The sequence below is a fragment of the Castor canadensis genome, chromosome 15 (genome assembly GCF_047511655.1).
Source record: "Castor canadensis chromosome 15, mCasCan1.hap1v2, whole genome shotgun sequence".
NCBI classification, from domain to species: domain Eukaryota; kingdom Metazoa; phylum Chordata; class Mammalia; order Rodentia; family Castoridae; genus Castor; species Castor canadensis.
This window is the reverse complement of record NC_133400.1, coordinates 49,479,195-49,494,034: the sequence shown is the minus strand read 5'-3', so window position 1 is coordinate 49,494,034 and position 14,840 is coordinate 49,479,195. Positions and strand designations below refer to the sequence as shown.

At 39.3% G+C, this 14,840-nt stretch overlaps 1 protein-coding gene across 3 annotated transcripts in view; it reads right to left on the bottom strand.

Annotated features, from left to right (window-relative positions):
- Positions 1-5,943: 5,943 nt before the first annotated feature.
- The window catches only part of Nlrp3 (NLR family pyrin domain containing 3), a 42,567-nt gene continuing 33,670 nt past the window's right edge, over positions 5,944-14,840 (bottom strand). For 2 of the 3 annotated variants that reach the window (XM_074056128.1, XM_020166089.2), the window contains exons 9-11: positions 13,982-14,152; positions 13,344-13,514; positions 5,944-10,303 (exon numbers count right to left, since the gene is read on the bottom strand). In XM_074056128.1, the coding sequence (XP_073912229.1) occupies positions 10,204-10,303; positions 13,344-13,514; positions 13,982-14,152 (442 nt within the window). In that variant the 3' untranslated portion in view covers positions 5,944-10,203. The remainder of the gene's footprint in view (positions 10,304-13,343; positions 13,515-13,981; positions 14,153-14,840) is intronic. The other variant, XM_020166088.2, reaches the window with a different exon arrangement.

Sequence of the window (14,840 nt, the reverse complement as noted above, 5' to 3'; positions counted from 1 at the left end):
GACTTTTCTGGCCGTCACCCAGTTCTGGCTGTGCACAGCAGGAGAGACTCCTGGGGATGAGTAGCAGACCTTGGGGCCCTAAATGACCCCACAGATTAAAGTTGATCCACCAGCCTGTATAGCTCACTTCTAAATGATTCTAAAAGAGGGAAATAAAAGGCTACCTGTAGCCACTGTATTTTTAGGATTCTTTGTTACAGTGCTTAATGTATGTAAGTTTTAATAGAACATTTTTGTTCCCACCCTTCTCCACATACCTATACACTCACACACACAGTCACAGTACTTCCTGCCATCGGGCACCTTGTCTCTGCAACAGCCAATCCTAATGCACACTATCCTGGTACTGTTCCATTCTCAGCATCGTCCCTAAATCACCCATATCTTATTTCACTTTGAATCTACTCTCTGTTTTTCAAACACAAAGCTCCATCCTCTGATCACTTTCCTACCTCCTAACCTAACACATTTGCATGAAAACCACTGTTCCATGCTGAGACACAAGACGCTCAACATGGCAAGTCCTGTTATAGCAATGATTGTGAAACTCTAAGAAATGGTGTCAGAGACATAGCCAGGGCCCCCTAATATTATCCAGGATATTATTCCAGGATCCATGGAAACCCATGATCTTTGCAATAGGAAAATTCAATAATTTATGTTTTAACCAAGAAAGCTCTATGTGCTTCTATTTTTCTTTCCTATTACCATCTCAGCCTCTTGATAAAGGATATCATGTCTTCATAACTGCTATGATTTGGACATGGCATGAGTGTGTTCCCCAAGGATCCATGTGTTGGGAGCTTGATCCCTAGAGTGGCAGTACTAGGAAATGAAGAGGAACCTTTAAGAGGTGGGGCCTAGCCAGGTGCCAGTGGTTCACACCTGTAATCCTAGCTACTCAAGAAGCAGAGATCAGAAGGATTGTGATTTGAAGCCAGCTTGGACAAATAGTTTGGGAGAGCCTATCTCGAAAAAACCCAACACAAAAAAGAGCTAGAGAAGTGGCTCAAGTAGTAAGAGTGCCTGTCTAGCAGTCATGAGGCTCTAAATTCAAACTCCAGTACTGTAAAAAAGAGAGAGAGAAAGAGAGACAGTTGAGGCCTATTGGAAGGTCCTTAGGTCATTGGGGTCAAGGCCTTTGGAAGGAATCAACATAGTTGTCATGGCATGCTGGTTAACTTTCACAAAACAGGTGTTATAAAAGAACAAGCCTAACCTCTAAATTGCTCTCTGGCTTCCAGTCTCACCATGGGATCGTCCCTTTCACATGGTTGCTGCCATGATGCCACATACTATAATGGGATGAGGAGAGTAGCTCAACAAAGGCTGCAACAGGTGTTTGGACTCCGCCTTCCAGAACTGTGAGCTAAAACTTCTTAAATAAAGTACTTGTCCTCTGGCATTTTACTATCATAAGAGAAAACTGATAATATTAACCCTAATTAAATCCTTGCACTTATAAGGCTTATATCTAATGATAATTGGAGGGTCAGTGAATCAACTGATACACACAAATGCTGTGTCAGCAACAATTGCATATGACAGATACATCACTTGCCACTCTTTAGTTGCTAGCATTAACACAAACTCATGGATTCAAAATAAATGCAAGCTTTGATCTGGGCTGTTGATCTTTGAAATTCTTTCCAATTTTATGAGACTGTGGAACTGACATATGCCTAGAAGAATCTTTAAAGATTTTTAAAAGCCAGGTGTGGTGGCACATATCTGTAATCCCAGCACTCAGGAATTTGAGACAGGAGGATCACAAGTTTGAGGCCAGCCTGGACTACCAGTGAGCTCTTATCTCAAAAAATAAAAATTAGAAGACACTGTGCTGACTATTGATCCATAAAATTATTAGCTGTAATTCTATAGAGAATGCATTCTTAAAAAGTATATGCACCAAGTCATGATGAAATTTGTGGGCAGGGACATTGGCATCCCGTAGAATCAGTTTTAGAGTCCTGACTTTGTGCAACCTAATAGAAAACAATATGCTTCCAAACCTAAGACTACAGAGACAGGACCCAACAATGTCCATCCACTCTCCTCCTGTAGGGCAGGTGCTCTCATATATAAATGGTGATGCCCTCTGCCATTCTCTGCACCACCTCCAATGCAGTCGTTTTTGTCCTTTCTCTTCTCAGGTCCTCCAATATCAAACTGGTTGAAAGACTTCATCCTGAGAGCAGATGGCTTATAACTGGCCACCTTAGTGATTGCGTTCTAGGTTGTTGGTCTCCACCTGATCTTGAAGGTTATTCCTTAATCTTACTCTCTTACTGTCCCTGTGACCAGTTGGTAGGTGCTCTTATTGTTTGGGAGACAAGAGGAGTTTTTCACAGCACCTAGTCCCAAATATTTTTTACATAATCAAATGAGCAAGGTGGAGATAAATGGAAAGCAGATAGGAGCAAGGATGCTGATGACTTCTGATTCTTCATGTAGAGACAAAAACTGTAGATACATAAATAGTACCAAACTATGCATTTGGTGTGCAGATAAATTTTCATCTCAGAACCATATGTGTTCTTCATATTGTTGTTACTGCTAATTTACTTGACAGTTCACCCATAACAAAATCAAAGAAGAGGGCAACAGGTGGTACTAGGCCGTCCTCTTATGCAAAGCTACAGTGTTAAAAAGGAGGAATCTGGGAGTGTGGTTCAAGTGGTAGAGCACCTGTCTAGCAAAGATGTAGCCCTGAGTTCAAACCCTAGCACCACAAAAAAAGAGAGGTGAAATAACATTCTAATGCTTCTCCAGCTCATTCGTAATTGAGCTGAGGACTTGGGAAATATTAGAAAACTTAAACAACATAGGCCTTCCCACCTTGAGGATTTCCAGTTTACTATCTTCTTCTCTCTCTACCTTTAGAAAGGTATACAAATTTTATTTTTTTGGAGTGTTCTCATGTATACACACATAAAGCCATAGTAACAATTGCCAAAGGGATACCAAATGGAGGCAGAATGAGAACATTTGACAGTCCCATTTACAGGACTCCATAGCACATAAGTACTTTATTCTGTAACCACATAAGATTTAGGTTAAATTAAATATAAGAAATCATTCCAGGGCTGGGATGTAGCTCAGTGGTAGAGCACTCACTTGGATAGCATGCACAGGCCCTCAGCACCACAAAAAAAAAGGAAGAAAGAAAAAAAGACTAGATGTCAAGGTCTTTTCTGAGTATGTATTTCTTTTTGAGGGGAAGAAGCCATTGTGTTTTTAACCCAGACACATTAGGCAGCACAGGATTGGAAATCAAAGGAAGTCTCCAAATGTTAAAAGATTTCACTGAGCCTAGTTCCAAACACAAAAGTTAAATTTAAGTAGCTCAGGTAGGCAGGAAGGGAGTCTTTTGTGGCAGCCCTCATAGTTCTGACCTTTGATACCTCAGAGCAAGCACAGTCAGGTCCCAAAGTGGCTGAGTCTGCTACAGCAGGCATTTAGACAGAGGCTTGTTTTCAGATAGGAATTGCTCCCAGGGGCCTTATCAGTCAGTGGCTGAGTCCTCCTGGAATATGCACCAAAATTCCAGGGCACTAGTTACTATCATCTCACCCTAATTCTGCATCCCAGGATGCTAGTAAAAGCAGCTCCCTAATCCCAGTTCTCCTTCAAGCACCATGGTGCTCTGAAGGTGAGCCAATTGCCTGCCTTCTCAGGCTATCACAATATCAGGAAAGAAAGCATGAGCAAAAGTATAGTGGTAAAATAATAATAATAATAATCAGAAATATTTTGTGCATTTTGAGAAAGTAAAGTTTAGTAATGATGTCCAGTGTATACTCAAAGGAATGTAAGTCAGGATACAATAGAGACACTTACACCTCCACATTTATTGCAGGACTATCCACAATGGCCAAGCTATGGAAACAGCCCAGATGTCCTAAAATTGATGAATGAATAAAGAAAATGTAGTATATGTACACAATGGACTATTATTCAGCCATAAAGAAGAATGAAATTATGTTGTTCACAGGTAAATGGATGGAAATAATGATCATCATATTAAGTGAAGTAAACCAGGTTCACAAAGAAAATGGTTGCATGTTTACTTTCATATGTGGAAGATAGATCCAAAAGATAAATGTACGCACAAACACAAACATATGATCTGTTTGAGGGTACTGGGGAGGCAGGAGAGGAAAAATGAATGATAGGAAGTGAATGATATTGAAACACATTGCATCTGTGGAGGAAGATGGCATCATTAAACCCACTGAGAGCTATTGAATAATGGGGGTAGCAGGGAAAGAATAAGAGAGAGTAATAAAAAGGATTAATCTTTTAAAGTACAATAAGAAATAAATTTTAAAAGTGAAGCTTAGGACACCTGACAGCAGGAAAATCAACCTATAGATGGAAGCAAGGATTCTCTTCTGAAAGATAGGTTACCACAATCTAAACAAAAACTAATGAGATTTATAGTCTTTGTCAAATTCTGTCCCTGACTTACATAACTTTACTTGAGTTTAGAGGGTAAGAAGAAGAAAATCTTCACAAACAACATCTTCTGCAATCATCCTGGACATTTATATTACTAAGTGGTTAGCTGATCTTAGAACCAGAAGCTCATTATAATAGAGATAGTTTATCTGTGCACACAAGCCTTATGATTCCTAGGTTACTGCTTCATATTCATTTTACATGATATGGTTTTTCAAAATAAGTAGTGAGATGTCAATACACCAAGAATGAGTCCAGGCCCCTGGAAATAATGGGTCTTAAGATTGGCTGGTGTTACTCATATCACCATGTTCTGATAATTCTCCCAAAAGCAGTCACCTCTGCTGGTCATGCTGAATATGTGGCCCAGAAGGGAAGGTTTATCAAAGCCAAGGAAAGCTAAGGGCAAGCTCCTAGGGGATGTTGAAGACCAGAGAAAGAATGCTCCCAACTGCTAAGGTGTGGCATCTGAAAACTGGGAACAAGGAAAAGTTACTTTGCTTCTGCCACTTCTTAGGGTGTATTATGGACCCCAACCAGTCCTCTATACCTTCTTCACAAGTCAGCTTTAACCACCAAATATGTCTTTTGTAATGGCAAACTCAAGAGTGCTCTGGGCAAAACAGGGATGAAGGAATATTACTTATGAGACAAACACTTCTGAAAGGGAAGAAAGAGATCACCAGAAGCAAAATTGACCTACTTTACCCATTCTGGTCCAGAAGGGCCCTCTTTACTGAATTTGCTCAGTGCTGCATTGTGCTAGCACTTTCCAGATTTATCTTGGAGCTCTAACTAAAAATTTCTACCAGAAGTGCTGACAGATCATAGCGTAGTAAGGAAATGAACAAAGCGCAGACCTCCAACATTGCTAAAGGAGTGCATTCTAAAAGAGTGCATCCTGAGACTCCTTTTTGGTTTTTTGTTTGTTTTTTGTTGTTGTTTGGAAGTTCTGTGGTTTGAATTCAGGGCCTCACGCTTGCAAGGCGGGTGCTCTACCACTTGAGCCACTCCATCAGCCTCATCCTGAGACTCTTGAGGCTGTGGAGGATGATGTGGTTTGGGTCCTGTTTGTCCCCCAAAGGTCTGTGTGTTGGAGCTTTGTACCTAGGGTGGCAATATTGGGAGGCAATGAAACCTTTAAGAGATGGGGCCCAGTGGATCATCTGGAGACAATGAAAGTGTTGTCACAAGAGCCACAGCCTGGTCCACCCAGATCTCTCTGCTTCCTGTTTCGAGATGCAATCCCTCCCACTTCATGCACCCCTCCATCTGCCAGGGGCCTTCCACAGAGCTTGAACCCTGCTGTTTGTACTTTCAGCCTCCAAAACTGTAAGCTAAATAAACCTTTTCTTTATAAAGTCAGTCTGCCTCAGGTATTTTGTTGTAGCAATGCAAAACTGAGTAATACAGAGGGTGATCAGGAAGTCAATTATGTCAACTAGAACATCATTGGTTGTGACCACAAATATCAAGCAATAATTCAACTTATATGGATTTTATTACCTATTGTTCTTGAAAAATTAAATAAGAGAAATGGGTAGTGTATCAAGTCTGCATTGCACAGCAGAAACTGATTGCCAAAGATGGCAATGTCCTCACAGAAACTGCAAATCAATAAGTGTTTGGGTGAATGTTCTTCCTGCTCAAGTCACTCTGGGGGATGCTAAATGAATAAAGATGCTTGACTCAAGGGATTAAAAATCTCATGCACAGTGCTGCATCCTTCTCACTCAAAGGAATCAATCAAGACCAGCATAGGTATTTCCCTTTCCAAAGCTAAGGTTCTGTGCATTTCTAGAAAGCTGAAGGATCCACAAGTTGGAATCTGCTTGGAGTTTCTAATGCTAAGAATTCCCCACATTGTGTCAATGTCCAGTGCAGACACTTGCAAGACAATAGTGCAGATCATTGTTATGTAAGAATGAAAGCATGATTAAGCATGAAATTAGGTAAAGTGTGAATGACATGCACTTTTTTATGTCATTAAATATTTAATAACAAAACTGTGGCAGGTATGCATGGATAACACAAACTGAAAATTATTGTCTATTCTAGTATTTACAAATGAATTTAAATATATTTAAATTGTTATGTAGAAACCAATAAAACATTGCCCCAAATTTCACAGAACTTAGGTAAAATCAATTTCTGGAAGGCCCCGGGTAGCAGGTACCAGGATGATGTGGTGGCCAGCATGGTCAGAGGCTGTACAGAAATGACAAACAAGCAAGGAGCTGGTGGAAAAAGCATTTGCACTTGCACATAGATATGTTCAGAGATGTCAGCAAAAGATGTGGCTGAGGGAGTAGCAAAAGTTAGGAAGTAACCAGGGGACATTGAGCATATAGAAAAAGGAACCAAGCTATAATTGTTCAAATAAATATGATAAATTTATATTATGGAAATATAGCCTATAAAAGAAGGTCCTGGACCGAGAACATGAGAGAGGTGTGTTCCCAGTGGATGTGTGTGAAATCTGGGGCTTACTGCATTATTTGGGAAACCAGGAGTCCAGTGTGAGAGAGTGAGTAATGGGAAGGAAGGGCCCTGGGAAATTTCTAGAAACCAAGAGGAAGGTTTGGGTTTGGGAATAAGTTTAGGGTTTCACAGGGAGCAAAGAGTAGGGTGGTCTCAGCTTCATTATTCCCTTTACATCACACAATATCCATAATGTCTGACACAAACATACTTCTTGATCCCCCAAATGGAAAATCTAAGTGGGACATATCCCTTGCCTCATTGTCCATTCCTTTGGTGGTACTCTGCTCTTTACTAAATGTATCACCTTGACAAAGCACAGACATGAATTCCCTATTCCCTATCTGTAACTACAACTTCCTGTAGTTTATGTCTTGACTGGAGTTTTTCATCAGCTATCAAGATAAGTTCAAGAGAAACATGGTGCAAGAAAAACAAGTGTAAGGACAATTTCCAAACCAAAGCCATTGCTGAGGGCTTGGCAGAGTTTACATCCAGATCTCAGGCCACTCCATCTGCCAGGGGCCTTCCACAGAGCTTGAACCCTGCTGTTTGTACTTTCAGCCTCCAAAACTGTAAGCTAAATAAACCTTTTCTTTATAAAGTCAGTCTGCCTCAGGTATTTTGTTGTAGCAATGCAAAACTGAGTAATACAGAGGGTGATCAGGAAGTCAATTATGTCAACTAGAACATCACTAGTTGTGACCACAAATATCAAACAATAATTCAACTTATATGGATTTTATTACCTATTGTTCTTAAAAAATTAAATAAGAGAAATGGGTAGTGTAGTCCATTTGGACAACTCTGTGCTAGTTACAGAGCAAAGATTTACAATAACAGGATAGTGTGTCCCTAGCCTTTTGGTTCTCTGACCCCACTCACACATTTTGATAGCAAAATATAATGTAATGGTGCTTCACACCTGTAGACATTCTTACAAGAGCTCATAGTCCACCAAAGAAATTACAAGACAGCAGAGCTACATGGGCGGTTTGAAAATGCCAGTGGAGTAATTCTGATAAGCATATAAAAAGTTTCAAAAATCACAAACATGGATTATTAGGAAAACCACAGCCAAGTCCATAGAGTTGAGTGCAAAATGGGACAAGCATATCTACTAAGTCAAATTTTTACAGTGAAAAATCAGCTGGCCCAGGCATTTCCAGATGTGGACTAAGAGCAGATCAGTGGTTACTTGCTACCAATGTCATCATAGTATCAAATAGAAGGCCATTGAGCAGTGCAACGTAATAAAGTATAGTATGAGTTCACGAAATTATAGCAACTTCATCAACACCAATGGAAACATCATTGAGTGAGTCAATATTAGATGACTAGTTCTCATAGGAGAAAACATAAGAAATACAATAATGTCACATATTTATGGTTACAGTATGATAATCTAAAACATGAATACAGTGTGCAATGATCAAATCAGAGAAATTTCCATCTTTTTAACATTTGCCATTTCTTTGTGATAGGAGTCTTCAAACACCTCTCTTCTAGTTCCTTATAAATCATATAATAGATTATCATGAACTACAGTCACACTACTGTGCTGTAGAGCATTAGAACTTATTCCTTGTAGGTAACCATATTTTAGTAGCTCTTATCCAACCTTGATTTCCATCACCTCCTCCTATTCCCAACCTCCAATGACTACTATTCTACTTTCAACTTCTATAAAATCAACCATTTTAGTTTCCACATATATACGATAACATAAGGTATTTGTCTTTCTGTGCCTGGCTTATTTAACTTACTATAATGTGCTCCAATTCCATCCATGTATCTTTAATTACATTATTTTGTTCAGGTTTTGTAGCAGGGAAGTAATCTGCAATAGAGAACTTCACCATGATGCAGAAAGGGCATACATAGATAGATACTAGACCTGGGCTGGAGCTGGAGATGTAGCTCAGTGGTTGAGATCCACAGCATCACACACATACACAATCCCAGAATGGAAAAAAGAGTATGCACTGAAATATAAATCACATAGTTTCCTTTATTAAAATAGTCTTACTAGTTTTTAAAAAGCCAGCTTATCTAAAAAGCATTTTTAGTAATGTAATTATTTTACATTCTTGCACATGTTCCTTATGTCAACAGCTCATAGGCCACACTTTGCATATTAAAGGTCAAAATGGTTTACTGGACAGAAGTAGGAATATTTCCATCAAAGTAATGCCATTTGCTTCAAAAGTTATCCACGTATACTGAAGCAATCACCCAATAATTTGCTCATGACTTAATGCTATGTGAAGCATAGTCAACGAACTATTCTTCAGACGGGTTAGTCCAAAATAAATTATGCATTTTTTTGGTGGTACTGGTGTTTGAACTCAGGGCCTTACCCTTTCTAGGCTGGCACTCTACCAGTTCAGCCACTTCCCAGCCCCCAGGATAAATTACTATCAACCAAAAGCAAGATGCATTTTCCACACAATACTTCTATTTGTGGGTGTAGGTTATTCTACAACCTTCCTCTGCATGGCGTCACTCTCTGTACTGCTAGAGCTGAAAATCTACCCATCAGAGGTAGGGTAAGATGATTTTTTTTCCCATTTAGCACAATTGAATCATTTTGCAAAGAGATTTTTTAAATGCATAAAGCAATTTGTCTTTATATTTTAAGTAAATAATTTTAAAGATTTCTAGACACTTTTTTAAATAAGAAAATAGTTTAACTTAATAAATATAAGAGCTTTTGCATATTGCCAAATTTTCAAATAACTAAAATAAGCATAAATTCTTTTTATTAGAAAATATAATTGTCACAAAAATTTAAAATAAATAAGTAGCTGCCACAAAATCGCCACATAACATACAGTCAACTAGTTCTGTATTATGGTCAGTTAATGGAAACCCAGCAGAAATGATGATATGAGAAAAGTGTACAGAACAAAGAAGGGGAAAAGGTACAGAAAGGAAAGTTAGAAAGAAAGTAAGAAGAGTTGTTTTATTGAATGAGTTAACTACATGAGGTCATCAAAAGAGAGCATCCTCCAGCGAAGGCACTGCATGAGAACAACATCATCTGGATGATTTTCTGTCCCTGATGTCTTCATCCAGAGGTCAAGGTGATGCTTAAATCTCCACCATGAGGGCATGATAAGCAAGTCTTTGTGCTCTGGCACTGGACCAGAAGAATTGCAGAGCTGTGGTTTTGCTCCATGGAGGGTGCTCACTGCACCTGCGTGCACCTGGATGGTGGTATCCAACAAACATCAGCATCTGGCAATCTTGTTTCCATCCTTACCAAGAAGGCTCAAAGACAATGGTCAACTCGGGTTTTTCTTCCTGAAGTGCTTCTAAGGCACATTTTGTCTCATAATTGAAATACATTTCACACAACCTGTAAAAGCAAATAGAAAGCCTTGGGTTGTACTCTTCAGAAAACAGTTTTAGGTCTTAAAAATCTTCCTCCCCATTTCCTTTATACACACAACCTTAAGGTCAGAAATGCTAAGTTTTATGTTCAATGTGGTTTCTGCATGTTTTCTAAATGGGCTCTTGCTATATTACCCAGACTAAGCTTCAACTTCTAGGCTCAAGCAATTTTTTTGCCTCAACCTCCCAAGCAGCTGTGGCTTAGGTCCATGTTGCCATACCTGGCTTGTTATATTTTGAACCTTCATGTTTGGAAATTTCAAATATAAGTAAAAGTAAAGAGAATGGCATAATGAATCCCATGTGTCCATTAAACACAGCCTTAAACACAGTATTTCATGCTATAAATACATCACGGTGTGACACTAAATGAAGAAGGCTTTTTAAAATATAACTAGATATGATTATCCTGCTATACCACTGAAGCAATGTAAGTCAACATAAGGTCGAGATACCTGTTTATAGCAGCACTATTCATAATAGCCAAAATATGGAATCAACCTAGATGTTCACCATGAACACCTAGGAAAAAAATGTGATATTTATACACAATGGAGTATTACTCACTTTATAAAGAAGAATGAAATTATGTCATCATGTTAAACAAAATAAGCCACATAAGTAGATATCCACTTATATAACACTGAAACTAGATCCTTTGTCTCTCCCTCTGTACCAAAATCAACTCAAAGTGGATCAAAGACCTTAATATAAGGCCTGAAACTTTGAAATCACTACAGAAAGTAGTAGGAAATATACTGTATCAGATAGGGATAGGGAAAGACTTCCTAAGTAGAACTCAAAAGGCTCAACAGCTAAGAGAAAGAATGAACAAATGGGACTGCATCAAACTAAAGAGCTTCTGCAAAGCAAAAGAAACAGTCACTAGACTCAAGAAACTGCCCACAGAATGGGAGAAAATCTTTGCCAGCTACTCATCTGATAAGAAACTAACATCCAGAATCCACAGGGAACTCAAAAAGCCCAATACCCAAAGAATCAATATCCCAATGAAGAAATGGGTACATGAATTAAGCAGTGAATTCTCAAAAGAAGAGGTACACATGGCCAGAAAATACATGGCTATAAAAGAGGTGCAAATCAAAACTACACTAAGATTTCATCTCACCCCAGTTAGAATGGTCATACTCAACAAATGCTGGCAAGCATAAGGTGAAACAAGAACCCTTCTACACTATTGGTGGGATGCAAATTAGTACAATCATCATGGAAAGCAGTATGGAGATAACTCAGAATTGCCATATGATCCAGTGATACCACTCCTGGGCATCTACCCAAAGGAACATAAGACAGGATACAATAGAGACACCTGAACACCAATGTTCATCACAACACTATTTGCCATAGCCAAGCTATGGAAACAACTCAGATACCCTACAACTGATGAATTAATCAAGAAATTGTGGTATATATACATAATGGAGTTTTTCTTAGCTGTAAGAAATAACAACATGTTGTTTGAAGGTAAACGGATATAATTGGAGGACACGATATTAAGTGGAGTAAGCCAGGCTCGGAAACACAAAGGCCACATATTTTCTCATACATGGAAGATAGATCCAAAAGATACACATATACACAAAAACAAGCATAATTATATACAAAATTATAGGTAGAACATGTTTGTAATAGCGGAACTACTCTGTGGAACTCAGGAAAAAGGGAAAGGAAAAGAGAATGATAGAGTGTCAACAATATCATAAATCACAACATTTGTGGACGTAGAGGATATAAGGACATGTATGGAAAAATGAGAGGTGGGAGGTAAAGGGGTAAGGGAGAGTAATGGAAGGGGTTGAGTGGACTAAAGTATACTCACAGTAGGGACACATTGAGAAGCCCCTTTGAACATTGACTTAATATTAATAACAGAAGACAGGACACTGTAAAATAGGTACAGTGTGGTGGAAGCATACTTATGGGAGGAGAGAGGGTGAGTGAGAAGATTAAGGTGAGATTATATGGTAGATAGACTTAATATACTTATAAGAAATAAAACAAAGAAACCTCTTTTGCAACTGCTTTAAGTGGGGATGAGAAGGGGGTGAGAGGAAGAGACAGTGGGGGGTGATCTAACCAATGTACTATATAAGCCTATTTGGAATCATCACTATGGATTCCCCCTGTACAGCAAATATATCTTACATTAAAAAATTAAATTAAAAAAAAAGAGTGAGGCCTTATGATGGGATTAGTGTCTAATAAGAAAGACACCAGAGAGCATGTTCTCTCCCCACGTCGCTCCACCCTGGCTAATGTGAGCATACAGTGAACAAGAGAGCCCTCACCAGCAACTGAATCCACTGAAACCTTGACTTTGGACTTCAGCTATGAGAAAATTAATTCTTATTGTTAAAAACACCTCATCTATACTGCTTTGCTATAGCAACCTGACAAAGACAGGTTGATTACATCCAAAAATTCCCTAGACTATTTTGTTATGACTGAAAGAACCCATAAGACTCACTAGGAAGCTCTTACTAGAGAGGCAATAGCTGCTTTGGTAGGACAGCTGAAGGCAAATGGAGCCGAAGTTTCCTTTTGCTGAATCTCACAGAATTTCTACTCTCAGTGTTTCTGGAGCATTCTTTTTCTATTTAGAAATTCTTATAAACAAGAACAACATCCCCACTATATAAAGCCCTTTGCAGTCAGGATGAACCATAGACTAGTTCTACAAAGTACAATTAATCCCTTTCAAAGAAACAAAATCTTATTTGGCCACTCTCATTTGGACTTGCTTTTCTTTGGGGACTGTAGATGGAAAGTCTTTTCTTACCCACCTTAATCTTGATTATTCTAAATATCTGGATGCTGTTGACTACATATCTCAATTTCCATTTGTCCTATTAAAAATTCTGCAATAACTGGCACAAGCCCACCTAACCCTAAAAAAGATGTAGGGGAACTCCAGATGTTGAAACCAGTCAACTTTTCCTTAGGACTCTGACCAAATCACAGGAATCTCTGCAGATCTCACTTACTGCAGGTTTTGCAGGAGGCAGCCCTGCTGTTTCAGGACCTCACAGAGCATCATGACACCCAGATCACCAAGGTCATTATTGCCTAGGCTCAGTTTTCGCAAGCTTTGGTTGGAGGTCAGAATTGTGGAAAGATCCCAGCAGCAGTGTGAGGTGAGACTGCAGTTGTCTAACCTGCAAGAAAGATGTTATTTAAAGAAAGTGCCCTTTTAACCACCCTCCAGTTCCCTAAGATCTTACCCTGTACTGTTTTGAACACAGAAAAAAATATGGGATTGACTAGCTTGAGGCAGCTTTATTGCCAATAGCCCTTTTTCTCTCCCTTCAGATGTGAGTGCCTTTTCCCAGTATTGGATTGTGCAGATCAAATTAATAACAGAAGTTTGTTAATTAACTTTTCTAAAATTCTATGCTTTTCCCAAAATTTCCATAAAAAGCAAATGCCATACCATCCCTGTTTGTTTGTGATACAGGGGATTGTGGTGACAGAAAGTCACATTTACATCTACAAAGCTCCTCCAGTTTCATGATCCTGCACTGAGATAAACTCTAAGGACACCTCACTTCTCAGATAGGAATTATTCTATGATCACTCTCCACCACTATATATCCGCATCCCTTCAATAAGCCAAGGTACTAACTCCAACATCTGAAGCTTGCAGCCAGGGTGCAAGAGTCCCTCACAGAGTTGCTTAAGCCCCATGTCTCCAAGTGCATTGCCTCGTAGGTAAAGATGTGTGAGATTCTGGTTAGTTTTGAGTGCAGAAGACAGAGCTGAACAACAAATCGATGTAAGGCCTGAATTCACCAACCTGTAGAAAGAACAGAGAGAAGAGTCTTTAATGACTTTCCCAGACATTGCACAGCAGCCTTTCCCAGACACTACACAGCAGCTTTAACACAGATACCTCTCCTAGTCTAACCTGCTACCTCCTTCAACTTGAAGGTCAGAAGCAAGTATCTTGGGTAATAGCTGAGGGGAGTGTGACTTCCTGTCTGAATCTCACAGAAAAGAGAAATGATGACCTCATCAGATGCTTTGCTTGGATTAGAACAACAGAAAGAGCAAAGGCAAAGGATTCAGATCCCCTACAACCACCACCACCACTGCTCCTTATAGATTCCCTGTGGCAGTGGATGTTCCTCAGCACTTCTTCCAGAAAGGCACCTCAAATTACTCCCAAGTAATAATGCCCTTAACGCTACAGAGACCTGTCTTGTTTGATTCTCATATCACCCTGGCAAGGTAGCAATGCAGCTATAATTACTACACAACCTTCTACAGATTAGAAATCTGAGGCTCATGACATTTTGTGTTTCTGTCTAAGCTAAAGAGCAGACACGTGATAGAGAGGGGACTTTGACTTAGGCCTTGTGAGTCATTTCAAATGATTTGCAATACAGTAGAAGATGTGATAAGAGAAAGGGCAAGGTCAAGGACAACCTGCATGCCAAGCAAAGCACAGAAACTTCACAGTTCTGTCCAACACCTCCTCTCCT